Source organism: Colletotrichum scovillei, assembly GCF_011075155.1.
Source record: "Colletotrichum scovillei strain TJNH1 chromosome Unknown Contig00011, whole genome shotgun sequence".
NCBI lineage: Eukaryota > Fungi > Ascomycota > Sordariomycetes > Glomerellales > Glomerellaceae > Colletotrichum > Colletotrichum scovillei.
Window position 1 is genome coordinate 683,288 of NW_023336269.1, and position 23,870 is coordinate 707,157.

General features: G+C 51.0%; 8 protein-coding genes across 8 annotated transcripts; 4 read left to right on the plus strand and 4 right to left on the minus strand.

The window, feature by feature from the left end:
* Positions 1-76: 76 nt before the first annotated feature.
* Positions 77-2,119, minus strand: HER10_EVM0012755 (uncharacterized protein). Its single transcript, XM_035482141.1, has 9 exons — positions 1,924-2,119; positions 1,722-1,860; positions 1,473-1,657; positions 1,373-1,409; positions 1,237-1,304; positions 1,138-1,175; positions 740-1,075; positions 608-675; positions 77-537 (listed from the first exon to the last, which is right to left on the minus strand). Exons 1-9 carry the CDS (start codon positions 2,050-2,052, stop codon positions 86-88), a joined length of 1,452 nt encoding a protein of 483 aa, XP_035327421.1. The 5' UTR covers positions 2,053-2,119; the 3' UTR covers positions 77-85.
* Positions 2,120-6,165: 4,046 nt separating this feature from the next.
* Positions 6,166-7,264, plus strand: HER10_EVM0007259 (short chain dehydrogenase). Its single transcript, XM_035476818.1, has one exon. The coding sequence runs from the start codon at positions 6,306-6,308 to the stop codon at positions 7,083-7,085; it is 780 nt and encodes a 259-aa protein (XP_035326970.1). The 5' UTR covers positions 6,166-6,305; the 3' UTR covers positions 7,086-7,264.
* Positions 7,265-8,361: 1,097 nt separating this feature from the next.
* HER10_EVM0008695 (H+ symporter family protein) lies at positions 8,362-10,675 on the plus strand (the record flags this gene model as incomplete). The annotated part of the gene is made up of 4 exons (XM_035478207.1): positions 8,362-8,811; positions 8,877-9,089; positions 9,408-9,563; positions 9,677-10,675. The coding sequence occupies exons 1-4, from the start codon at positions 8,599-8,601 to the stop codon at positions 10,673-10,675; spliced, it is 1,581 nt and encodes a 526-aa protein (XP_035327082.1). The 5' UTR covers positions 8,362-8,598.
* A 1,490-nt stretch (positions 10,676-12,165) lies between these two features.
* Positions 12,166-15,726, plus strand: HER10_EVM0008788 (serine endopeptidase; the record flags this gene model as incomplete). Its single annotated transcript, XM_035478297.1, has 16 exons — positions 12,166-12,333; positions 12,393-12,725; positions 12,784-12,847; positions 12,900-12,956; positions 13,012-13,051; positions 13,111-13,168; positions 13,222-13,278; positions 13,333-13,593; positions 13,644-14,123; positions 14,179-14,299; positions 14,358-14,793; positions 14,850-14,965; positions 15,020-15,095; positions 15,147-15,237; positions 15,295-15,554; positions 15,615-15,726. Exons 1-16 carry the CDS (start codon positions 12,184-12,186, stop codon positions 15,724-15,726), a joined length of 2,712 nt encoding a protein of 903 aa, XP_035327089.1. The 5' UTR covers positions 12,166-12,183.
* Positions 15,727-15,789: 63 nt separating this feature from the next.
* Positions 15,790-16,318, minus strand: HER10_EVM0003033 (cupin domain-containing protein). The gene has a single exon (XM_035472721.1). It carries the CDS (start codon positions 16,281-16,283, stop codon positions 15,894-15,896), a length of 390 nt encoding a protein of 129 aa, XP_035326664.1. The 5' UTR covers positions 16,284-16,318; the 3' UTR covers positions 15,790-15,893.
* Positions 16,319-17,054: 736 nt separating this feature from the next.
* HER10_EVM0007587 (amidohydrolase) lies at positions 17,055-18,609 on the minus strand (the record flags this gene model as incomplete). The annotated part of the gene is made up of 2 exons (XM_035477140.1): positions 17,055-18,145; positions 18,198-18,609. The coding sequence occupies 2 exons, from the start codon at positions 18,607-18,609 to the stop codon at positions 17,055-17,057; spliced, it is 1,503 nt and encodes a 500-aa protein (XP_035327007.1).
* Positions 18,610-20,033: 1,424 nt separating this feature from the next.
* HER10_EVM0000906 (uncharacterized protein) lies at positions 20,034-20,842 on the plus strand (the record flags this gene model as incomplete). Its single annotated transcript, XM_035470673.1, has 1 exon — positions 20,034-20,842. The coding sequence occupies exon 1, from the start codon at positions 20,204-20,206 to the stop codon at positions 20,840-20,842; it is 639 nt and encodes a 212-aa protein (XP_035326506.1). The 5' UTR covers positions 20,034-20,203.
* A 1,915-nt stretch (positions 20,843-22,757) lies between these two features.
* On the minus strand, positions 22,758-23,729 carry HER10_EVM0002619 (uncharacterized protein). The gene is made up of 2 exons (XM_035472325.1): positions 23,339-23,729; positions 22,758-23,280 (listed from the first exon to the last, which is right to left on the minus strand). The coding sequence occupies exons 1-2, from the start codon at positions 23,662-23,664 to the stop codon at positions 22,800-22,802; spliced, it is 807 nt and encodes a 268-aa protein (XP_035326630.1). The 5' UTR covers positions 23,665-23,729; the 3' UTR covers positions 22,758-22,799.
* Between the last annotated feature and the right edge of the window lie 141 nt (positions 23,730-23,870).

Below are 23,870 nucleotides of genomic sequence, written 5' to 3' on the forward strand. Positions count from 1 at the left end.
AAGTCACCACCGCCGGCAATGTTCGAGGTTTCCATTGGAGCAAGCTCCGTGGTAGGCGAGAAATTAATCTTGTATTCCTGGCTAGCTATTTCTTAATGCTCGAATCTTTTATCTGCTCCTCATTAAACGTCGTCGACGCCGCACTCGCGGACCAAGGCCCGCTGTCTAAGTCGCTACCGTTCCGCTCGATCGCCGCCTCCAAGTAGTAGGGGGATGACTTCCCCTCACTCGGCGCCGAGGACTCTATCTCAAGCGAATCCAGCCTGACGGGCTTCTGTGCCACATCCTTGGGCCACGATTGGGCGCTTGCTTGGTGGGACCTCGAAGGGTGCGAGCCGATGTTGGCCATTGCGAAGCCATGCCGTTGCTGGTGCTGGTGAGACTTGTCGCCGGCGGATGTGGCCCGGCCGCTCCATGTCCGTGAAGACACGAGGACCAGAGCTTTGACGAAGAGGGGCCGTAAGGCTGGGAGGCTACTGCACATGACGGCGGCGTTGAGCTCGGCGCAGGACCAGTCTATGACGCCGACATAGTCCCCTTCAGATTTGACACAAGTTAGCATGGAAGTCTGATGCTAATTTCATAGAAGTTCCTGTGAAGGACGTACACGTAGGGTCGAATGTATGGGCAAAATAGACCAGTTGTTTGAGTCGGATCATGCTGGCAACACATGCACTGGTTCGCCGGCGCGTCAGCTTCTGTTTCTTTACAGGCAATAGCATGGACGACGAATACTCACAAGGAGCCTAGGGCAAACATGCCGAACAAAGCGACCTTCTTTTTCTTGTCTAGCTGGAGTCTCATAAGCTCCGGAACGGGGAGAACGATAAGGACAATATCTTCAAGAATGCTGCAGGCCGCGCCGCCAGAGCTGATAGCTGAGAGGTTGAGACATTGGCTCGGAATAGCCCGGTTCCAGATGGATTGGATTGGGGTGCACTGGAAGATGACAAGAAGGAGGAACATGAGACTGCGCGTGGTGAGGAAAATTAGGAAGATGTTGATCTTGAGGCGGAAGGTCTTGCCGGTGAAGACACGATAATAGAAGCAGGCGATGGAAATTTTGGCAAATCCTCTGCACAAGAAAATGATTAGTTACTGCCTTCCCCCTTGCTTGACAGCGAGCCTTTGACGTACTGCACGAAGATGTAGAGCATCTGCAAGACGTAAATGATCTGGAAAGTGTTGTGAGCAAAAAGCAACCGCAAGTGTAAAGTAAGTTGCACAATCTCATACCTGCAGGATCGTCTTGCTGTGCGCAGGGTCGATATTCCAATAGTGGTGTCCGAATCCCAAGTCTCCATCTAGATAGTTATTCAGGTAAGTATTTATACCTCTCGTCAATGCAGCACGGGGAAGGAGCAGCATGTACTTGCGTAGCCGAGACCGGATATTACTATCAAAATTGCCTGCAAGCACCTTATTAGACTGGTTGTTCTCCTCTATATACCACACCAAGAATGAAAACTTACCATGGCCATCAAAGCCGCACCGTCGTCCCACCATAACCTACTGGCGACTTGTATGCGGGCCACACATCGAAGGAGCACAACCACGAGAGTCATGGTAGGAAGGGCAACGGAGAAGAACTTGGCAGGTCGTGATTGCTCTTCAATGGGGTAGTCCTTGCACAACTCTTGAGAGACGTTGACGGTGGCTTCATGTGATCGAGTCAGCGATAACCGCGTGAGACAGAGCTCCAGCGTCTAACTCTGACATACCAATTTGGTCGTTGAATTCGCATGACTGCTGTACACACTGCGAACTGCGTGCCTGCAACGGGATGTCGGTGCAGACGCAGTCTGTTATCTTGTCAATGGGGCAGTGGGCGGAGTGGTATCCATCGAGAAGGCATCCTATCTGTGATTTAATAGGAGGGTTAGAACATGTTCTTTTGCAGTTGTGATACCTGGGTGAACTCACTGCGCAATGAGGGACTCTCGCCATGAGGGCTGTCAGAGAAGACGAGTTCAAGCCGGATGTGGACGCCGCCTGTGCCACTGCGGCCACGAGCAGCAGAATGCCGACCCTCATGATTCGTTTCATCTTCATGATGAAGGATAGGCACTGAAGCGTTTCACCCGACGTGGTGGATAATCGGAGACCGCCCCTCTCTCTTTCCCACTCTCTGAAAAAGAGCAAACCAAGGCCGGGCACGTCAACATCTTGTATCGGAGCCAGGGTCAGGGGTTCGAATTGGGAAAACACCAGACGAACGCGGGATGCCTTTGTCGAAGTCCCTAGGCTAGCGCCGTAGCGATCGAACCATGCACTCAGCACTAGTCACCGAGACAAGAACGCCACAAGACGCCCAGCCGATGGGATGAGTGAACGAGCGTCTGAGCGATCTCAGTCTGGATGTGACAGGTCCCAATAATCGACCCCTGATCAACACGGTCCATGTTAGGAGCATGGCATGGGTGATCTAGTCGGCTCGACGGCTGAAAAGCTTGAAGTCCAAACGATCATCCAAGTATCCAGAGGATCAATCAAATAACCGGAGGTGTATTACATAACCCAGGCGAGCTTTCAGGGCGCCAGACGAACATCTGACTATTTCCAACAAGAGACATGTCATAGTGTTCCAAGAAAAAGTCAAATTACTCGATGGTGATGACGGTGATAGTCATGATCATTGCGAAGATATGACTGCTTGGTCCCGTGACGTGACAGCGCTGCAGGCCACTTACGTTTGTCTCAGTTCGGTCAACCAGGAGACCAGTTGTGTTATCGGAACGCGTTTCCGAAGCAAAGAACCTTGGAAATGTAGGTCATTCTGGAAGGGGATAAACGAATCTCCCCTAGACAAGGCTACATCTACACCTTCGATTTTGAGTTTTCGACCGTCGACGCGCCGGCCTATTTCTACACCTTGTATACCTGATAGAGCGGCCCGTGCAAAATTTGGATAACTGGCAAAGACAGACACTTCTATCCAATAAGAGGCTTCAGCCACAACTCTAAACTTTTCCCCGGTAGAGGTGCGCACGAGTCACATAGCGCACTCACCCATAGCCCGCACGGCACTTATAGCGCAGGCACGGCGATCAGTTGCTGAGGCTGCAGTTGGTTAATAATGACCAAGGCTGTCTATTCTTGGTTGTAATGAGTTCCAGGCGCAAATGTCTGTTCTCGATGATAATCATAAACAGTTGCGATTGCGGGAGGGCGACTGCGACCGTGGGTAGGCAAATATGGCCGTGGGCAATCACGACTTCAACTGCCGTAAATAGCGCTGTCAAGTTTCCGTACGTGATCGTAGTGTCGGGAGGGTTCGTATGGGGAAGTGGCCCCAGCTCAAAACTTCCTTGTAGTGCAGTTGCTGGCGATAGTTCAAGCGTTATCACAATAATCACATCCAGACCGTCACTAGCATGCAGCATAAGTAGTTAGGCAAGGTGGCAAGCAAGGCAGAGCTAAGCCCACTGGGGCCAAAATACCCTTGGCAGCTGGAAACACAGGCCTCAAAGGAGTCCGAGTTGACATGCTTGGTGAGACTTGGGTGAGACCTAACCAGGCGGCTGGAGCGGAGGGTCCAACAAAGAAACATGAGCCCATTCGGAGGAGCAAGTCTTTAAGGAATTCAATTCGCAACTTGCACGAAGCTAGAAAGTACCGAATGTTTCTCCAACTTTAAATCCGATCAAGGCTAGAACGATGTTGGACATGCGCGATATACGTTGAGGTTTGTTGACTTGTTGTTTCGTACAACTCTGCTGGCGAACGCCTGCACTCACCACCAACAACGGCCCAGCCATGGATTATAAATCTGCCACTTTTACGGTTTACGTAGTCCTACATGTACAGTTCTCTAAGAGCCAAGCTAACTCGTTCTGTCTCCATGCCCGATAACAAAATCGTAGGGTTCATCTACTTTACTCTTTCGGGGCTCTAGGCAGTGGGCGTTCCTCTAGACGTAGACGCGTCGGACAGCTTTCCCGATTCATCACATCCGCAGCTCGATCTGAGGCAAAGCCGCCCCCGCGACCGTATCTTTCGATGTTCGCTCCCTCCACGCTGCTGCAATGTTCCCCTGACTTACGTGGCCTTAATCCAATTCCAGAACATGTTCCCGGCCAGCCTCTAATCGATCTCCTGCTTATGTTCCTAGTAGGGAGGCATAGCATCTTGCCTCGTGTGCTTTGCTATGCGGAAGCTCTCGACGTTCTTCCCGAGCTCAATTGGGTGGGTCGTCGATGGAGCAGCCCGAGTGATTCACAGTCACACGAAGGCATGAAAACTCAATTATAGATGAAAGGCAGCGCGAGGCAACGCGATTCTTCGTCGCGGTCAGGCCGCAGCTCATTTCGTTGAAGAGTGGCGATGGGGCACATGTACCAAGAGGGACGACCGTGCGGCGCCGAATACGATATCAAATGCCGATAACAAGATTCTTCAGCTCGCTGATCAGCTATACGAGAGCAGAGTGGGCCGGCATGTATCTGCAACGTGCAAGTCGCGGTAGGTTTCGCCACCGGCAGTGATCGGAGGGTGGCATTTTTGCCATTGCGGTCCTCTCACTGAGCGCGCTCCGTGAGAAAGAAATTGTGTCAGCATTAGGTGTCGTTCAGGTCAACCGAACCTAGGGGACGAAGCCCAACATCAAGCAATTCCATAGGCATTTTACCTTACCTTAGTAACCTTCCTTCAGAAGACAATACTACCCGTGGCATGATCCCGGAATTTCGACTCAATGTCGCGAAACCGCATCCTCGCGCGATGAGCACATGCCTTGAAGACAGCACGACGCCGGGATTGCCCAGCATGAAACTCATCAACGGATAGAAGTAAAAATCTCTGTTTGGGTATTGCTGGTCCAGAAAACCCTTGAATTTTATCACAACCATGCCGACATTGGTTGGTCAAATCTGAACAGCAGTTTCTATTGGCACCCATCTTTTCATCAGAAGCGGTACAACAGAAGATCATACTTTCTGGACTACAAACGTCAAGACTCTTTGAAAAAGAAGATGCCAGAGCCCAAAGAGTACATTCAGGCCCGTCGGACTCTCAGCCATCATACTCGCATCAATATCCGCAATAAAACCAAGATCGAACGTCATGCTCCATCTTCAACAAGACTGGATGATGTGCTGAACATCGCAAAACACTCAAAGATGCTAATAGCTTCCTGTCGTAATGGACGCAAGAATCCTGGCCAGGGATATCACGGATAAGAGAATATGCCCGAAGTATCTTTTGCAAGAGTGCGAGATAGCGAAGGTGTTGAACGAGTGTTCATACCCAAATACTTTAGATAAATCTGCCTTACATGTTTTCATTTTGACTGGCCAAGTATAGAGCCGAGTATAGGCTATGAGCTACCTGTATGTCACTGAGATATCATATGCACCTTCCCTTTGAGAAAACCTCCTAGTACCTTTTCTCTGCGGGTAGATATTCTTTGGTAGTACAAAGAATTGCATAGCGAGAAGTGTCCACAATGTTCGGGCTCGTTGTTGGGATATTCATGTTCGTTGTCCCTTCTTAAGTGGTATTACTAGACTAGAGATCTTGTGCTGAGGATGATCGCTCCGTTGGATAGTAGGTAGTGCGCGCTCGAGATGATTGAACAGACTTACAAGGACTGAAGTTACTATTCCTCGAAAAAGTGTTGTTCATGGCACTTTATGACATAGATACGTTGTGTTCTCTTCCTAAGCCTTTGCCGCAACCCTAGACGTTGGATAGTTTTGTCTTTGCCATAGGAAGCACAATTTGCTCCCATCAGCTGATAGTCCAGGTGTGACTGGACAACGCCGGACATTTTTTTGATCCTGTCCATATTTTTGGGACTGCCAGTCTCTGATATAACATGTCCAGAGTAGGAGGTTCAGTACGGAAAGCAATTTATACGCAGGAGCAACAGTCATTACGATTTGGCACCAACAAAATTCGATATCTTACATATCTCAAGCTTTAATGAAACGATTGATTATATCACACATTTGCTAAAAGTTTTCATACTGACTTGGATCAATCTGAAAACATCACACTTCAGCAGGAAAATTTAGACGTCTTTGGATTGTTGGTGAGGTCTGTAATTATCTCAATAACGGGATGACGTGATCGAATCTCACATCCTTCGATTATCTTCGAAATCCTAACCCCACAGTTTACGCCCGAACCCGGACCCCGCTCGCGACTCGCGATTATTGATGATGCGCGGAATTAAGCTTCCAGCCTGCTTGCGCTATTACTCAGCTGGATAAGTGCCTTCTGAGACTTTACAACTGCGTCCTACTCAAGATCATATTCACCATAGCTATCTTGACAGACAAATCATTCCATCTATCATCGACAAAATGGCTCGAATCCTCATCACCGGCTCTTCTGACGGCCTAGGCGCAGTCGCTGCCCGCACCCTCCTCAAGAACGGCCATCAAGTCGTCATTCACGCCCGCAACGCGCAGCGAGCTGAAGATGCGAAGACCGCCGTTCCAGGCGCCGAGACAGTCCTCATCGGCGACCTCTCCAAAATTGCAGAGGTCAAGAAACTCGCCGAAGACGCCAACAAACTGGGAACATTCGACGTCGTCATCCACAACGCCGGTCTCTACCGCGGGCCGTACCGCAAGACCGATCTCGGACTGCCAAGCTTGACTGCAGTCAACGTCTTTGCGCCCTACATTCTCACGGCCTTGATCAACAAGCCCAAGAGGATTGTGTACATCTCTTCCGGTCTGCACAAGAGCGGCGACACTAGCTTCACTGACCCGACGTGGCGCGAACGCGGTGAGGGAGGCTGGAATGAGAATCAGGCGTATTGCGACTCGAAGCTGCACGTCACGACGTTGGCCAACGCCGTCGCCCGTCTGTGGCCGGATGTGAAGAGTAACTCGGTCGATCCTGGCTGGGTTCCCACCAAGATGGGAGGTTCTAGCGCACCTGAAAAGGCAGAGGACGGAGTGGCAAGCTATGTTTTGCTGGCGGAGGGAAATGGTGGTAGAGATGTTACTGGAAAGTACTTCAAGCCTCCCGGACAGGAAGATACTCCAGTTCCTTTCACAAAAGAGGAGAAGAGACAAGACCAGTTGTTGAAATTGCTCGAGGAGGAGACGGGATTTAAGATTCCCGTCGCCTAAGTATGGTCAACAAACATTGGCAGATTTGTCTCGTTCTATGGTAATTAATCCAATTTGATCGAGAACCTCGCTTATGGCATGATGTGACTGATTGATCCTATACCTGGAGAGCTCAAGGGTTTGACTGATGGTACCGTAGCAGTGTAGCGTGTGCTTCTTTAATGTTGGCTCATCGGCTAGGTACTGATAATCGGAATTCTCCCGGAGACATGTTAGCAATGGACGGCGACCCCCCGGCCGGTCGTCCGAGCCGCAAACGCGGCTCCGCGGCTATGCGACTCCTAAAGGAACACCAATAGCTTCGCTAACGGGCATCGAACCATGCAGAGAGCTTACCTTGCTCGGATTGCAATGAGCTTGGACAGGAAGGAAGACCGAAGGCAGCCAGTCCCACTCAACCCCGGTATGTCCCTGCCGATCTCGGCGCCGATGGCGCGGGGCAACTCCGTGTGCTTCCAGAACAACTCGAGTAGCTTCTCACTACCTTAGTATGAGATCAGCCACGGAATCATGTCAATCTGCGTTTCGTCACGTAAATACGAGAGCAGAATCACAAATTGTCGTGGTGCTTACGGCCCGGCGAACGCCAACTGACGCCTGCTATCGTGCGCATTATTAGCGACCGTCCGGTCCCTGAGCGAGTGGCGCTTGGGTACTTGGGGCCGTTGTTAAGAGCAGATAAGCTAATTCCAAGCCAATGGCGGCTGGGGTTCGCCCATGGGGGAGGATCCAGTGTCTGTTAGTGTGTAGGGTCTTTGAGGAGAATCATTTGTGTTCTGTGTGGCTAGCAGCGGCAGCCGGGGAGCCAGAGTGAGGGGTGTGTGGGTTTGTTGTCCCCCTAAGGGTGTGCTGCACGCTTGCCATTGCCGTCTTGGCCTTTTTCGATGTGATGTCACGGTCACAACGAGACGCACAGTCTCTGATATCCCATCGTTTTGCTGCCCAGGGTTCGTCTCATTTGGGGGTGACGACGCTCGGTTGGGGAAGCTGTCACTCAGCGGGTGAATTTTGCGGCCAGACTTCGGCGTATTCAGGAGCTCGCGATAGGCTTTTGTCGGATATCTCTGCTGTCGGATATCTCTGCTGGTTTCAGGGCAAGAAGAAACGTTGTTGGCCAGTGTCTTGCAGAAGATTACCAATGGGCGAGGATACTTTCTGGCAGCTTAATTAGCGGGCTTTTTGGTTCTTAGCTGTGTGCTCCAAATCTAAACACCGTGCTATCCCCATGTGTTGGCCAAACTCTCCAGCCCTCCCCTGTGTCTCCCAACATGGAGGACGGCATCCACCCTCCCCGGACTGGTGACAACCCTCGTTGGCCCTACACTACATCATTCTAGGTGTATTTGACTCATGGATAACCCCGCTCCTGAATTAGTGCTCACGGGGTTATGCCGTCGGCAGGCCTCGTTATTCGTATAAGACCGTCGCGGTGCCGTACGAATTCCCGCCGGGGGTAGCAGTCCTGATCTTCAACTGTTCAGCCTGCGTTTGCGACTGGAATCAACAGCTCATCATGGACGATAAAACACACGTTGAACCTGAGAGCCCTCACATCGAGCACCATGGGGACCAAGAGCCATGGCACGGCATGTCCGTTGGCCGCTATCTTGGGACACGCTTCACGACCCTCAAACCGCCTATGCTGAGCGCGCCGAACCCGTTGAGGCTGGTCAAGATGATCAACAGGAGGCAATGGGCATTTTTCGCTGTCGCCTTCGCTGCCTGGGTATGCCTCCATCTTCATCCATGTCAAGTTCACCACATTGCATCTTTGCTTACGCTTCTCGATAGACCTGGGACGCCTTCGATTTCTTCACCGTCTCTCTCACCATCACCGAACTCTCCGAGACTTTTGACAAGTCCAAGACCGACATCACTTGGGGAATTACACTGGTCCTCATGTTCCGATCCGTCGGGTCCATCCTCTTCGGTATCGCAGCAGATCGCTACGGCAGAAAATGGCCCTTCATCGTGAACAACCTCCTCTTCATCATCCTTGAGCTGGTAAGAAAAATTACTCGTCATCTCTTCTCTCTAACTGCGCTACTTTGATTGGCTTCAACCGGCAATTATGTGCCGAGCCTGGCCGGCGCCAGACAAGCTTTCCCCTCTCCCCTCTCCCGTCTTGGCTGCGCCGTTGGGGAATCCCTGCCCCCCTCCGCAAACCCGTTCGTTTCCCCCAGGCTCCTCTCTCTTGGTTGATGTTGTTCAGTCACCTGGATGCTAGTGCCATGCATGGCAGTGGTGACATCAGCGTCCGCTCTTTGTTCTGCGCCATCTTTGTTGTGTTGGTGTTGCAAGCTAACGAGCCGATTTCCGCAGGGGACTGGTTTCTGCCAAACCTACGAGCAATTCCTAGCATGTCGTGCGCTCTTCGGAATCGCTATGGGCGGTCTGTACGGCAACGCGGCAGCGACTGCTCTTGAAGACCTGCCAGCAGAGACTCGCGGAATGATGTCCGGCGTCTTACAACAAGGTGTAAGTCTTAATTCCCGAAACCAAGCCAACAAACTATCAATTCCCGCCACCAACGCTCCCCAAATCCTTCAGTCAGTCGCGTCACAAGACTAACCTAAGATTCTGCCGATCAGTACGCTTTTGGATACCTGTTAGCCGCGGCCTTTGCCCGAGGGCTGGTCAACACGACCCCGCACGGCTGGCGCCCACTCTTCTGGTTCGGAGCCGGTCCGCCAGTCCTGTTCATCGCGTTCCGTCTGATGCTGCCCGAGACCGATACCTTCATCGAGCACAAGCGCATCCGCGAGGCGGCCGGCCGACGCGCTGAAGAGGCTGGGCACACGAGCGTCACCTCGACCTTCTTGAAGGAGGGTAAAGTGGCGCTTCGCAGACATTGGTTGCTGTTGACCTACCTGGTCCTCCTCATGGCCGGGTTCAACTTCATGTCGCACGGCAGCCAGGATCTGTATCCCACTATGCTGACGAACCAGTTCAACTTCAATGCCGACATGGTCACGGTCACGCAAGTAGTCGCGAACCTGGGCGCTATGCTAGGTGGCACGACTGTCGGTTACTGCAGTCAGATTTTCGGTCGACGTTTCAGCATCATGGTTTGCTGCGTCGTGGGCGGTGCTTTGCTGTACCCTTACACTTTCGTCACGACCGAGGCAGTCATGGCTGCCGCCTTCTTCGAGCAGTTCTGCGTGCAGGGCGCGTGGGGCGTGATTCCCATCCACCTCATGGAACTCAGCCCCGGCGCGTTCCGCACCTTCGTGGTCGGCACGTCCTACCAGCTCGGTAATCTCGTCTCGTCAGCTAGCTCCACCATTGAGTCCCGCCTTGGCGAGAACTTCCCTCTCGCACCAAAGGGTACGACGAAGCGATACGATTATGGCAAGGTTATCTGCATCTTCATGGGCTGCGTGTTTGCTTACGTGTTGCTGTTGACCTTTATCGGCCCCGAACATCTGCGACGGAGCTTTGATGTGGCGGATGATTCGGATATGAGAGAGGTTGCTGGGGATGAGATGATGCAGGATGAGCTTCACAATCGCGAAGGCCGAATCGGTCACCTTGCGCACAGTGATGAGGAATTGGGACACCAGGAGAAGTCGGCTACTCACCGGGAATAAGGTCAAACCACAGCATAAGGTGATGTTGTAGCTCAAATTGTAGTTGAGATAATCCAGTGGTTCAATCCCGCACTAAATCAGAGCCGTTGAACGCATACACCGAAGAGAACTTCTCATGTCATCAGGAACCCATTGTCTTGGTAAACTCCGTCTCGTACCTCACGCTCAGTGAGATTTTCTCGCCTGACAAGAGACAGCGATCTTCGAGTGGCAACTAGAAACATTTGAGTTTGTCGCAGTCGGACCGGCTCGTCCAGATTTACTCCAGCTGCGGGTGTAGCGCGAATCTCCCGCCCGGGGGCTTTCCCGGCTTCAACTCCGGTAAAGTGGACCCTAGCCCGGCCAATTCGCCGAATTCACCTCGATGACATTTATGCATATCCGCGTTGGATAATCTACATGTACTCGCCGTATTGTTGCTCATCTTACTAGCCTAGAAACTCTGACGGCTCTCGGAAAAGGCCAAGAAATCGCGAGGCCGCTCAGCCGACTTCAATGCGATTGCTCCTTTTCCGGATGAGGGTTCGGCCGCTGCATCCGATCCGGTTCCTTCGGCCAAGATACCATTTCAAGGGCTGGGTTGCATGCGCACGTCGAACACGAGGTGATTGATAGAAGAATATGCAGGAACCTGCAGCTCGCAGGCGCCTGACGACGGATACTTATCAAGCCTGAGCTCACTTTCAGCCCTTCGCTATGACATGTTGGCAGCCATCGGTCTCTGCAGTTCATTTAAACCCCAGCTACACTACATGTCATGAGCCTAATCGCACTCTAAAGTAGGAATGGTGCCATCTCGCGCAATCCGCGACCGAACAGCGCGTTTTCCGAGTCACGCAGTTGGTCGTTATCGAAGAAAGCGCAACACGAGATTTGCGAGATTTCGACTTGTAATTTGCCATCAAACGCACCTTGTTCTTCCAGGGGTAGTGTCTTGGCAACATCCCTTGGGTAGCATCGAGCACTACAGAACGAGTTTACCCCTCAATTGATCTCACAGCGCATCTCTTTTGTTTGCTGTTCAACGCGATGAAGGCTCATGATCGACGTTCGTAAAATACGTTTCGAATGGCATGCTCATAGTTGCCTTTGGATACGAGATGCTACGCAATCTGGAGGGTTAATATCTTTCCTAGTGCCTATCATGAGATCTTCCTACAACCGGAAGATTGTTTGTGACCGCGAAGTTTAAAAAAGACGGTATGATTGTCAATGTCAGCGCTGCACCATCGTCCGATACCGCGTGCAACCCCGGCATATTAGCCATCCCAAGAAGGAAGCTCATTCCAACAACAATGGCGATATCGCCAGGAATCTCTACGCCCATGGCCGTATCGGCAATGTAACGCTGCAACAAAGAGTCGCAGCCGGGGTTCGGTTGAGGCAATGGGAATGTCACCAGAGCCGTCAATAAATCGCGACTATAAGAGCTTCATCCCACCGGTATGACTTTTGCTATCTAAGAGACAGAGCTTCAAGCGGCGCACTATCTTGAGTGAACCCTCAAAATGCATCTGCTGAGCATTGCCAGTCTCCTTGCGCTTCCCGTTCTGGGGAGTGCACAGTCTTTCGCTACTCGTCAAGCTCCAGAGGGTGCAGATGAGACTAATAACGCTACTGTCCCTATTGCCAAGAGCTACATCATCGAGTATGCCTCGGTATGTCAATGCCATTTTGACTCGGGAGTTCAGAAGCCTGGACTAACATTCAAGTTTAGGGGTCAGCCAAAGCTCGTCGCGACGTTGCCCTCGAGGCCGACATTAAAGTTGTCAAGAACTTTGAGAGCGACATCTTCTCCGGCGCCAGCATTGAGACTGACACCCACAACATCGACAGCCTTCAGAACCTGGCTGGTGTTGCTCGCGTCTGGCAAAACACTCGTGTCAGCTTGTCTCCCGTTGAGGGCCTCAAGTCGATTGAGGAGGCTGCTGCTGGTGACTACAGCCCGCATAACACCACCGGCGTGAGCAAACTTCACGATAAGGGCATCTTCGGACAGGGAGTCAAAGTCGGAGTTGTTGACTCTGGAACTTGGTACACGCACCCCGCCGTAAGTTACTTGCTCTCATCATCCGCTTCATTTTGTTCGAGTGCTAAACATCACACAGCTGGGAGGTGGCTTCGGCCCGGGTTTCAAGGTCGCTGGAGGCTACGATCTTGTCGGCAACGGCAGTAAGTCTCAGAGTCATATGCGAGACGCGAGCAATCTGACAAAAATGCGTAGTCTGGCCCTACGAAGACAAGACCCCAGATGATGATCCGTTGGACCAGCTTGGACATGGTATGAAGACGTTTGATGACCCTCCGTACAAGAGTCGAATCTGATCACCGCACAGGAACCCATGTTGCAGGAATCATTGCTGGAAAGAATGACTTGTAAGGCCATCAAGAAATTCCTTAAAGCTGCATAGAAAGCTAATGCCTCCCCTTTAAAGCTGGAGCGGAGTTGCCCCTGAGGCATCGCTTTACTCATACAAGGTCTTCGCTCAACTGGTGAGCTTGTCATCTGAACCCTTGCAGGCTTCATGTTTTTTGACGTGCGGCAGGATGCTACGGATGATGCTACTCTCATCGAGGCTTTCCTCCGAGCCTACTCCGATGGCGTAGGAATCCTTTAGACCTTGAGAAAAATCACGCAAGCACTGACATCGAAGCAGGTTGACATCATCACTGCCAGTATCGGTGGTCCAGGTGGCTGGTCTACGAACGCATGGGCTGAGATTGCTTCTCGCTTGGTCGACGAGGGAGTTGTAGTCACAATTGCCAATGGCAACTCGGGTGCCGCCGGTGCTTTCTTCGGAAGCAGTGGTTCCTCTGGCAAGAACGTTCTCGCCGTGGCCTCTGTGGAGACCGAGAAGTATCCTGCCTCGCCATTCGAGTTGACATCGGTTCTCGACGGTAACACTGAGACCGTCAAGGTACAGCCTTCGTTCGTGGGTCTCATGCCATGATATCTAACATCAAACAGGCTGGATACTTGCCTTCAACTTACTATTTCTCGTCCGATATCGTTGACTGGCCGGTCGTTCCTCTCAACCTTGACATTACCGACCCAGCCGATGGCTGCGAACCCTACCCCAACGGCACCCGCAGCCTCAAGGGCGTCATTCCCTTGGTAAGAAGAGGCACTTGCACTTTCGCAACTAAGCAAGCCAACCTGGTTGCCCTTGGTGCCGAGTACATCTTATTTTACAACAACGAAAACCCCATCATCACACCCGGAACCGATGACGATGTTGGTCTAATTGCCCTCATCACCGCCGCAGCTGGTAAGGCCATCATTGAGACGGTTCAAGCCGGCGGTAATGTCACCGCGGACTTTTCTCTTAATCCCGAGCAGGTTGTTGGCTTGGAATACCCCGCTGGTGGCCGACCCAACACTTTCACTTCTTGGGGTGCTTCGAATGACCTCGATATCAAGCCCGATATTGCTGCTCCTGGTGGTCAAGTCAGTCTCTACCAGTACCACCATTACCCTGCTAGACGTCCTAACGTTGCTCTAGATCTTCAGTACCTATCTTGATGACACGTACGCATTACTTTCCGGTACCTCGATGGCCACACCTTACGTAGCCGGTGTAGCTGCGCTCTACATCAGTGCCCACGGCGGCCGGTCTGTACATGGTAAGTCCATCCAATTGGCCAGAATCTTTGGACCGTGGCTGATCATTTCATCTTGCAGGTAAGGGCTTCGCCAAGACACTGCATCAAAGAATCATCGCCAGCGGAACCTCTCTTCCCTGGTCCGACGGAACCGCCACCGACTACGGCTTCTCTGCATCGGTGGCTCAAGTTGGCAACGGACTCATCAATGCCTTCAAGATCGTCAACTACACCACCGACATTGCCTTTGAGAAAATCGCCCTCAACGACACCCACTACTTCAGTCGTTATCACGACGTGACTGTGACCAACAACGGTGCCGAGGATGTGAGCTACAAGCTCTCTTATGAAGCTGCCGCTGGAGTGGAAATCCTTGGCTGGTACCCATTCGTCGCACCATGGGGTGGCGAGAAAAGACTCAAGAGCTTTACGGAGTTGACGCCCAAGAGTCTTCCTGTTGAGATCTCTTTGCCGAGAGACTTCACTTTGAAGTCGGGCGAGAGCAAGACTGTCAGGTTAGATGCACATCATAAAAGGGCATTCTATGTTTCAAAAAGCTAATGGAGTAAAGTGTCAACTTTCCCAACCCCGACGGCCTTGGTTGGAACTCGTCTGCTCTGCCTATCTACAGCGGAAAGGTCATAGTTTCTGGCAACAACGGAGAACAATTTTCCGTGCCCTACCTAGGTGAGATTGCGCGGTGATTACAACACTCTGATGACTTGACTGACTCCAACGAAGGCCTCGGTGCGAACCTGAAGGCAGAGATTAGCCCGATCTATCGACCCTCATACCCCTTCACCACACAAAGAGACTAGTGAGTCGATGCGTCCAGATCGCGGGACAAGTACCAGCTAATCTTGGCCAGTGTCTACTCTTTCAATCTTGACCCATCCGTCGCCGATTTCCCCATCATCTACTCAAAGCTCATTTGGGGCAGCAAGGAAGTCCGATGGGATGTAAGTCCTACTACGAAATTCGGCTGAAAGTGACAATGGCGGCTAACTCGTGTTCAGATTTACGAAGCTGGTTGGACCGATAGACAATGGGAATACCCGCCCGTCCCCGGTCAGAACGGCTACATTGGCCCAGCCACCAGCCATGTTGTAGCTGGCAGCGTGTCATACTTTGACCCCACTCGTTATGACCCCGATGACACCTGGACATACCCTCAGGTTGACCTGTACCGCAATGCTCAGACACAGGCGTCGTACCATGAGTTCTGGTGGTTCGGAAAACTTGGCAACGGAAGCCAGATTGAGCTCGGAAACTACACGTAAGTCACGATGAACCCGTTTAGCTTTGCCGAGGGTTGGCTAACAGTATTTCCAAATAGCATGCGATTCGCTACACTGAAGCCTTTCGGGAACCCTGCGGCTGCTGATAACTGGGATGTTTTCCAGACGCCGCAGATTCAAGTCACTGGCAAATACGAGAAACGAGGATAGGCGAAGCTTAGTAGATGAGTTGTTTTGAGAAGCTACAGGCAGGATGCTGGTGAGAATGGGTCCTATCTGTGTATTTCAGATGAAAGCATCGCCCTAGATATCCAGGTGTCAGAAACTCTCTAGAGAGCTCTCAAGATGAAGGCTTCCAAAACACAATGATGCTGAACTCATTCGGACCGCTTCTTGTAATCCTCATCGGTGACAGCCTCATGCCACTTCGTTTCTCCAATGCCAACAACAAAGTGCGTCATAATGCTTCCATCATCGGCGCCGTGCCAGTGAGTCGTGCCCGGAGGAGCCCAAACAGTGTCTCCAGCGTTGATTCGCTTCGCCTCGCCGCCCTTGTCGCAGACCCATCCGCTACCGGCCAGCACTCTAATCATCTGTCCTCCGACGTGGGTGTGCCAATGCGTCCGAGCGCATGGGGTGAAGGTAACGTTTGCGATGACGGCGCTTTCGTCGCGGTTGATGAGTTCCATGTAGACATCGCCGGTGAAAGTAGCCGTTGGCTTTGCTACTGGCGTGGCTGAGGCCGGGATGACCTTGGACTCTGGCATGTTGGAGGTTGTTTGGTGGGAATCTGTTGATTTAGGTTGATGCTGGAAAATTAAAGATGAGGAGGTTTCGGCTTCAGACTGGCGGCGGGTGCGGTAGTTATAATCACGCCATTTAGTCTCCGCTATGTTGATATTCCATGGCAAGTGGAACCGAGGGCATCATGCGAGGTCTTTGATCTGATGTTCAGTGGCAGAACTCAATCTGAGCTGCACCGAAAACAAGATGAGTTTAATGGCCTTATCCGCCTCTAGACGCAGGCAAATACCTCCGGCCGATCTCCGCCGCATCTAAGAGCGCCCGTGTCTACATATGCCGGTTGCCTTTGATGCCGAGTTATCTTGATGAAGTGGGGTTGGCTGACAGCTCCCCCGCATCTTGAGTGATAACTCCGTGTGGTGGCAACTAACTCCGTCACGATGTACTGCTCCATCAAGTCATGTCTGAGCCGGGAGCCGAATATCCGGAAGTCGACCTCTCTCACGATGATGTTTGAGGTGCCGAGTTACGGCAATGGCTGGTGGTGGTCTTGAACACCTTTGTAAGATAAGTATGGGTCCATCGTGCATGATTCGCGAGATGCTCAAAACCACTCGGATTACTTAGCGCGCCCAGCTGTATCATTGACTCCTCTAAGACGGAGTAGATATTCCGTGCTTCATTCTGGATGAACAAAAATTTGGGAGTTAGAGTTGGCAAGATACTAATTCCTTGACCATAGAATAATCAAGTGGCTACGGATCGTCAACTACATGTACTAGTATGTAACATACTCATGACTGCTCAAGCATATCTCTCCGGTTCATGTAGAAATTGTCCATAATCGTCTCTTCCACCGCCGTCATGTCGATGCCTTCTGCCTTCTTGTTCAATCTACTCCGGCACTGAATCAAATTCTTCGCAACATCCTTCCACGTAATACTTTTTCCGTGAAGACCAAGGTCACTCGCCCCCTCCACCTGACTGGTAACTGACACAGGTAGCAACTTTGCATTCTCCTTCCGAATGACGCCTCCAACAATGACGGTTTCCACATCTCTCTCACTCGAATGCAGAACCACCGCTGCAATGGGGTCTTCTTCAGCAGCAGGGAGAATGGAGGGGCTGTCAGTGCTGAAGACTACTAGATCTGCCTTTGCTCCAACGCGGATCTGGCCAACCTCACCCTCCATGCCAATCGCCTTTGCTCCGCCAATTGTAGCGAGATTGAAGGCTTGCTCAGCTGAGGGACCGACATGCCGGCTCCACTTGCCCTGTCTCCGAAGATTCTCTTGTCGTTCGAGTCGGGCATACTGCAGACCGAGTCGCATTTGACTGGGCATAAAGCTGCTGCCACAGCTGTGGCAGTCAACCCCGAGGCTGGAGTTTGCTTCAAACTCAGGCTGCAGAGCGACTGGCGGCCATCCCATCTGCAGCTCTGTGTTGGGAGTAGCAGAGATGTAGACATTGTGCTTCTTGACAAGCTCTGCGTCGCCATCCTTTGGGAAATTGGCGTGAGAGATGAGTATATCTGAGCCTAGCAGGTTGTGGTTGTTCAGGATCTGGACGACAGAAGGACCATCGCCGAAGGCTAAGCCGCCGGCACCGTGCGATGTTATGACCTTAGCCCTTGCAGCGCGAAGCTCCGAGTAGAGGAACTTCATTTGGTCGGGCGACTGATACAAGTTATCTACAGCGAAACCAATTTGCACTCGCCCGTCTCCGTATGGGCCCTTTGTCGCCAGCGATTTCCATTCTTCGAGAACATGTGAAGACGTATAATCATCTGCTGTAGAGAACGGGCTCCAGCTGGTCGTTCTGGGAACGCAGTAGCAGTAGACAGAACGAAGCCCGGAGGCTACAAGCGCCTGAATCAACGTAGGGGCTGGTTTTTAATGTCAACTACCGGCTATAATTATATCGAGTAAGGGTCTTACGGAATTCTGGGCCAACATTCAGACTGGAGTGGTCCACAATGGTCGTGGTCCCGCCATCAATAGCTTCAAGTGCGCCGCCAAGTTCACCCCAAAATGCGTCTTCGGTAGTGAACAATGACCCAATAAAGTTTCCTCGCGGCAAGTACTCAAGCAGAGTGTGGTCGACATGGCGACCCTTCAGCGCGGTTTGCCATACGTGATGATGTGTGCTTATGAAGCCTGGAGATACGATCTTGCCCTCGCAGTCAAACACTTTGACATCCTCGCCGGTTGTCCTGACGTTTGGGCCGATTTGTGAAATCGTGTCTCCCTCGATGAGGATATCTGACCGCTGAGGGTTCACTCTGTCATCCTCTCCATGGATAAGAAGCACGCCATTCTTCAACAAAATCTTGGTTGGCGAGACAGTCATGGTTTGTTTAAGATAGGAAGATACGCAGCGAAGCAAAGGTAGCTGCCGTTCGTGATGTCTGAAGAACCCTATGGCTACTTATGGCCTTTCCCACCGGCCGTATCTGGAGGGGTAATCAGCGGCACAGCGAAGGGCTTCTTGAGTCCATTGTTGTCGCGCTAAGACGAGAAACCCAATCAAATAAGAAGTCGCGCTCATTTTTAGTCTTCGCGCTCTTCATCTATAATCATAAACGCGAAGAGCGACGAGCTCTACGGCCTGTGAGAGAAGACGTACAGCTTGGTCGCGGATATTTCGGAGGCCGGATGTAGATAAGACGTACAGCTTGGTCGCGGATATTTCGGAGGCCGGATGTAGATGTGGAGATAGCTCTAATGTCCGAACTGTTTGAGAGCTAGACGCCACCCAATGATAGGATAACGTACCTTATATTACTTCTCATAGCTTCCTAGATATTGTCTCGCATCATTCTGGATCAGTTCATTCATTTAAAGGCTCTAAATATGTGAGCATTTCACAGACAGCTACCGTGGGGTGTAAAATCTATCAGTGCACGGGTTAAGTTCTCAACTTCTATTGTTGATAAGTGGACGGCAAGCATCAACGAAGTCTGGAATTGGATGAGTATCAAGGACACAACAAGGGAAAGATAACAAAGGACTGGAATCCACGTTCTAAGTTGAGAAAAGGAAGATTTCAATCTGAAGTCTAGCTTCAGATACAACAGCTGTGTCTTTGATCCTGCCACGCCAGAGATTTCGCTTGGCCCACCACACGTGCTTCTGTTCATCTTGCCAATATTTTTGGTATAAGGATCTTGGTACTTCTGTGAAGAGGTAGCAACTTCTCACCTTTGTAGAGAAAGCTCACGATTCGAACCAATTCTAGCAAGTCTCAAAGAACTTAGAAGTCAATGCGTCAATTGGCCGCCATTCTCAACACGCATGCTATGTGAATGCGAAGTTGGGCTGCTCATGAATGAGGACTCCTTTTCAAATTAATCCGACGGCATTTACTTTTACGAGCTGAGATTCCAAGCAATGCCTCCATCTCCTACATCGCCCAGAAAGCACAAACAACTTCATCCAAGTCTATTAAGATGCTTTGGATTCCCGCCCCAGAATGGGGTTCTCTATCGGAATGGTAGAATGCGTTCACCCGGCACCCATGAGTCCTTAGTATGTTAAGTTGATAATGTGCAACTTCCATCGACGGAGGACCATGAGCGCACAGAACTCTCTCGAGAAAAGCTCCCAGCGTCATGTCTAAATACTCGCAGGAAGTTGGGGTGGGGGTATGGAAAGAGGGGCCCACTCCACATGCATTAACGGAACTTTTGTTGGGGCTAGATGTCAGCTTGAACGTAAGCTTAGTAAGGTAGCCCGCGATAGGACCACTCGGACTCTTTGAACGCAAAGGGAAACCCCTCCCATCCATGGACCGTATAGACATAAGGGTAATGAGTCGGCTCAGTCACTGCACAAAGAATTGATATTCCAGACTTGAAGCAGTACCCAGAGTATTTCCCTTTATTTCCCACTGCTTCGAACATTCATATTCGTTGCGACATCACGAGCACACTTTAGCAACCACCATGCTCACTGATGATCTAAACGGCGCTTATCGCTCCGAACGGCTTATTTTTCGAGCCGTGGAAAACAACGACGAGGATAAGAAGTTCCTACACACTCAAATCGAGAATGACCCAGTCACTGTCGCCCTCTCCAACCCGATGGCACTGATGCCGAGGACTAGCAAGCACAGCGAGTGGATGGTTGAGCAAATGGCCAAATCTGTTCTCTCTGTCATGGTTTGCCTTCCAGCAGATACTTCAGGCGACGACGACGAGGAAGTTGACGAAGCGAAGACGGCTGCGCCAAAACCCATAGGATACCTAGCGATCGGCTGGGGTGGTATCCCTCCGGCAATGGCCCATCACCGATCAGTCGGCCTCGGGATCGCGATAGCACCACAGTACCAAGGAAAGGGCTACGGGGCCGAGGTTATCAACTGGGCTCTCGACTGGGCCTTCAGGTATGGAAACTACCATAGGGTTCACCTTGGCACTGTCTCCTACAATGAGCGAGCGCAGCACTTATACAAGAAGCTTGGTTTCGTGGAAGAGGGCCGTAGTCGTGAGTCTTATTGGTTTGATAGACAATGGTATGATATGATTAGCTATGGAATCCTGGAAAGTGAATGGGAGGCTATGAGGGGCATCAAGTCTGGGTAAGCAATTTGCATTTGGACCTAGGGACAAAAGCTCTTTCATCGAAAAAGATAGTAGCTCACTTAATGTCTGCCCTCGACACTGCTGCGCTTCCGGCACCTCAAGCAGTAGCTTTACCTCGTTATCAGCGCTGATTGAGAGGACAGCTAAAGGGATGGTCCTGGAACCAGTGCGCCTCTGCTTTGTGCCAAGCCTTGTATCTAGGGTAACTTGATTGAAGAATTGTACTGGGACCGGTATACTTGAGCTCACCTTCCTGATGAGGTATCCTCTGTAGCGAGTAATCTGAAATGTGGCTGTGATATTCAAGGATCCTGATAACCACTTCTGAGAAGCTCAAGATTTCAACTAAAAACACCGTTGTACAGTTACCAATGACTAAACAAATAATGAAACGATAGGAGATAACAAAAGCCAACAGCAAAGCTAACAACAACAAATCCGTAGTCCCGCCAATTTGTTGTGGGATTTCAGTTTCTAGGGCTCAACAACACTCGCTTCGAATGTGTTTACCGTGCCTACTCCCAAGCGTCGTCATGGTATGGTTGCCTCCGTCTCTCAACCCATAGAGCAGCCTTCTTTTTCTCTTGGTCATCAGGGGAAAACTGGAATAACACATGTCCAAGTGCAGTTTCAAACAGTTGTCGGTCGTTCCCACGTAACCGGTTGTAGATGACTTCTTCCCATTTATCATCTGACGCCAGTTCCGGTATGATGGCTTTCACGGTGTCTTTGATCCTATTCCATTGCACACGATAACCATCAACAGCGGCGGGCGTGTTTTTCCATGTTCGTTGAGGATGAACAAGATAAGCCTTGATATGGTCGTCCGCAATCTCGTCTCTGTTGAGCCTAGCCTGCATTGGCTTGCCTTTGACAGCGATTCCACTTTTGAGGCCATCAATGACAGTACGTTCGAAAACCTCAGCATTGGTTTCGCCTGGGTTTCTCCATTCTTTCTCGGGCGCAAATGAGATACTCTCCCAATAGTGAGTTGCATACACTCCTTTTCTGCTGATGATCCACAGTGAACTGCACCCACAAAGACCGTTCGTTCCGAGGCTAAAAGAATTCCTTCCAAATTTTCGGAAAATTGCTGTGTTGGCATCGGTTCCTGGGCTGACTTCCCAAACAATTGGTTTCGTAATTTCCGTGCGTTCTCTCATCCACACATCCATGTCTGTGTCATCACCAGGGACTTCCAATTTGACCCTTTTAGCCAAGGAGACATTGTGTCCTTGAGCATAAAGTCTGTCAATAGGCTCACGGAAGTTTTGAATCATGGAGAATGGATTGCAGGTATCTTGGATATCCTGATCATCATCGCGCTTTGGGTATTGGGTGAAAGGCTCGACATCTCGCCGGACAGGAGTAGACCGTGGCCAGTCTAAGGACGACAGTCCCATGGAATGAGAATCTAGAACCCCAGGTTAGTCTCAATTGCAAAGCATCTAGCATTATGAGAGGGGTGCTTTACGGATCACGTACCAAGTGACCACGCCGATGGGAAAGCGCTTACTGCTACTAAGAGCAGCAGCAGGCCGAAGAGCGGGACAGAGACATTCGGAGACATTTGAAAGTGGGCAAGTCTCCTCGGAACAATCATAATTTAGTAATTGTGTTCGTTTGGGTGGAGATTTGGGTGCTTCTGAAATCGTGACGTGCAAAAAATTCAAAAAGAGTTATGAGTTGCACGCAAATTGCGGCCACTGATAATTCGATGTTGATATGTTGAAAGAGAGCTTCTTGTCATAGGAATTCAGACTTTACAAGCAGAATTTGCATTGCACTTTATATCTTGAGCGACATCTTAGGTCGCATCCAGCTGTTACGGCGACTGAGTATTGAAATGGGATAGTATGTATCTAGTGAAGCCTCACGTGGCCATCTTTGCGACTGACACTATCATTGTCTGTGGGGGCTTGTTGGACAGACATTCTACCTCGTTCTTTCTGGTTCATCAAGGGGCAGATACTTCGGGGGCTGTATCTGTATTAAGCAGATTATACATATCCATGTATTCCAACTCTTTGGCTGTGTCGGCCGGCGTATTGTCCCAGTACTTGACGCTGGGATCTGCCCCTGCACTCAGCAGAAGCTGAGCAATGTCAAGTCGATTTGTACCAGCGGCAACATGTAGAGGGGATCCTTGCCAGATCTTGTAGCCTATTTTGATGTCGCGGACATAGTTGAGTTGAGCCCCTTTGTCAATGAGATATTTGACCATGTCCATCCTGGTATCTGTGTGATCAGAATCTATAGCAGACTGGAGTATGTCTGCTGGCAATACAGCACCGTGTTCAAGGAGGAGCTGACAGGATTCCAGCGATGGGTCGGCCACAGCCGAGTGAAGCGCTGTCCATCCCCTCGAGTCTTTGACATTGGGGTCTGCTCCGTGTTGTAACAGCACCTCCATCCACTCAGTGTGTCCGGTGGATAGCCTGTTTGAGAGGATCAGTGTCACGTTTCTCGAAACCTGGTACTATGGGAGGTACAAACGTCAGCAAGGTCACGCCCGGCTCCACTGTGTTGATGTTATACCCTCTCTTGAGGATTTCCTCCAACATCGTTTTGTTGTGGCGTTTAGATACAGCAAGGACAACTGAATCGGTAATCCTAGCTCCGTTGTCGAATAAGAAGGCCACAACATGTGCGTGATTGTTCCAGGCTGCCTCATTAACTGCGTGCCTCATCAAAGTGTCAGGATACACATAACGTTTCTGCTGTGCCTTGAAGTCGCTGTGATCCTGCATAATGCTTTGAGCCAGTGGTAAGTCGCCGTTTCCGCATGCTTCGACGAAGCTCTGTTTGGGGGTGCCGCTCATCTCCGTCTATGAGCGGCGAACTGCCTTTGGGTCGTGTCGGGGGAAAATGAAAGATTGGGATGTGGTCTGTTGTTTGGGTACAGAGCTGGTGTTGGAACATGAAGTGAGGGCACCAACCACGTATTTGTACCCCAAACAAGCCGCCCGCACGTTGGCTGCGGTTCAGGCAATGGGGGCCATGCTTGGTCCTTCCCGGTTTAGTTGGG

What these genes read in the sequence shown, in the direction of transcription:
- HER10_EVM0002619 (XM_035472325.1), bottom strand. Translation starts at nt 23,664, where the DNA reads ATGAGCGGCACCCCCAAACAGAGCTTCGTCGAAGCATGCGGAAACGGC. An exon ending in CCGGGCGTGACCTTGCTGAC is followed by an intron (nt 23,281 to 23,338) that starts GTTTGTACCTCC and finishes CCTCTCAAACAG; the next exon opens with GCTATCCACCGGACACACTG.
- HER10_EVM0007259 (XM_035476818.1), top strand. Translation starts at nt 6,306, where the DNA reads ATGGCTCGAATCCTCATCACCGGCTCTTCTGACGGCCTAGGCGCAGTC.
- HER10_EVM0003033 (XM_035472721.1), bottom strand. Translation starts at nt 16,283, where the DNA reads ATGCCAGAGTCCAAGGTCATCCCGGCCTCAGCCACGCCAGTAGCAAAG.
- HER10_EVM0012755 (XM_035482141.1), bottom strand. Translation starts at nt 2,052, where the DNA reads ATGAAGATGAAACGAATCATGAGGGTCGGCATTCTGCTGCTCGTGGCC. An exon ending in ATCCGGTCTCGGCTACGCAA is followed by an intron (nt 1,305 to 1,372) that starts GTACATGCTGCT and finishes ATAACTATCTAG; the next exon opens with ATGGAGACTTGGGATTCGGA. An exon ending in CCATACATTCGACCCTACGT is followed by an intron (nt 538 to 607) that starts GTACGTCCTTCA and finishes TCAAATCTGAAG; the next exon opens with GGGACTATGTCGGCGTCATA.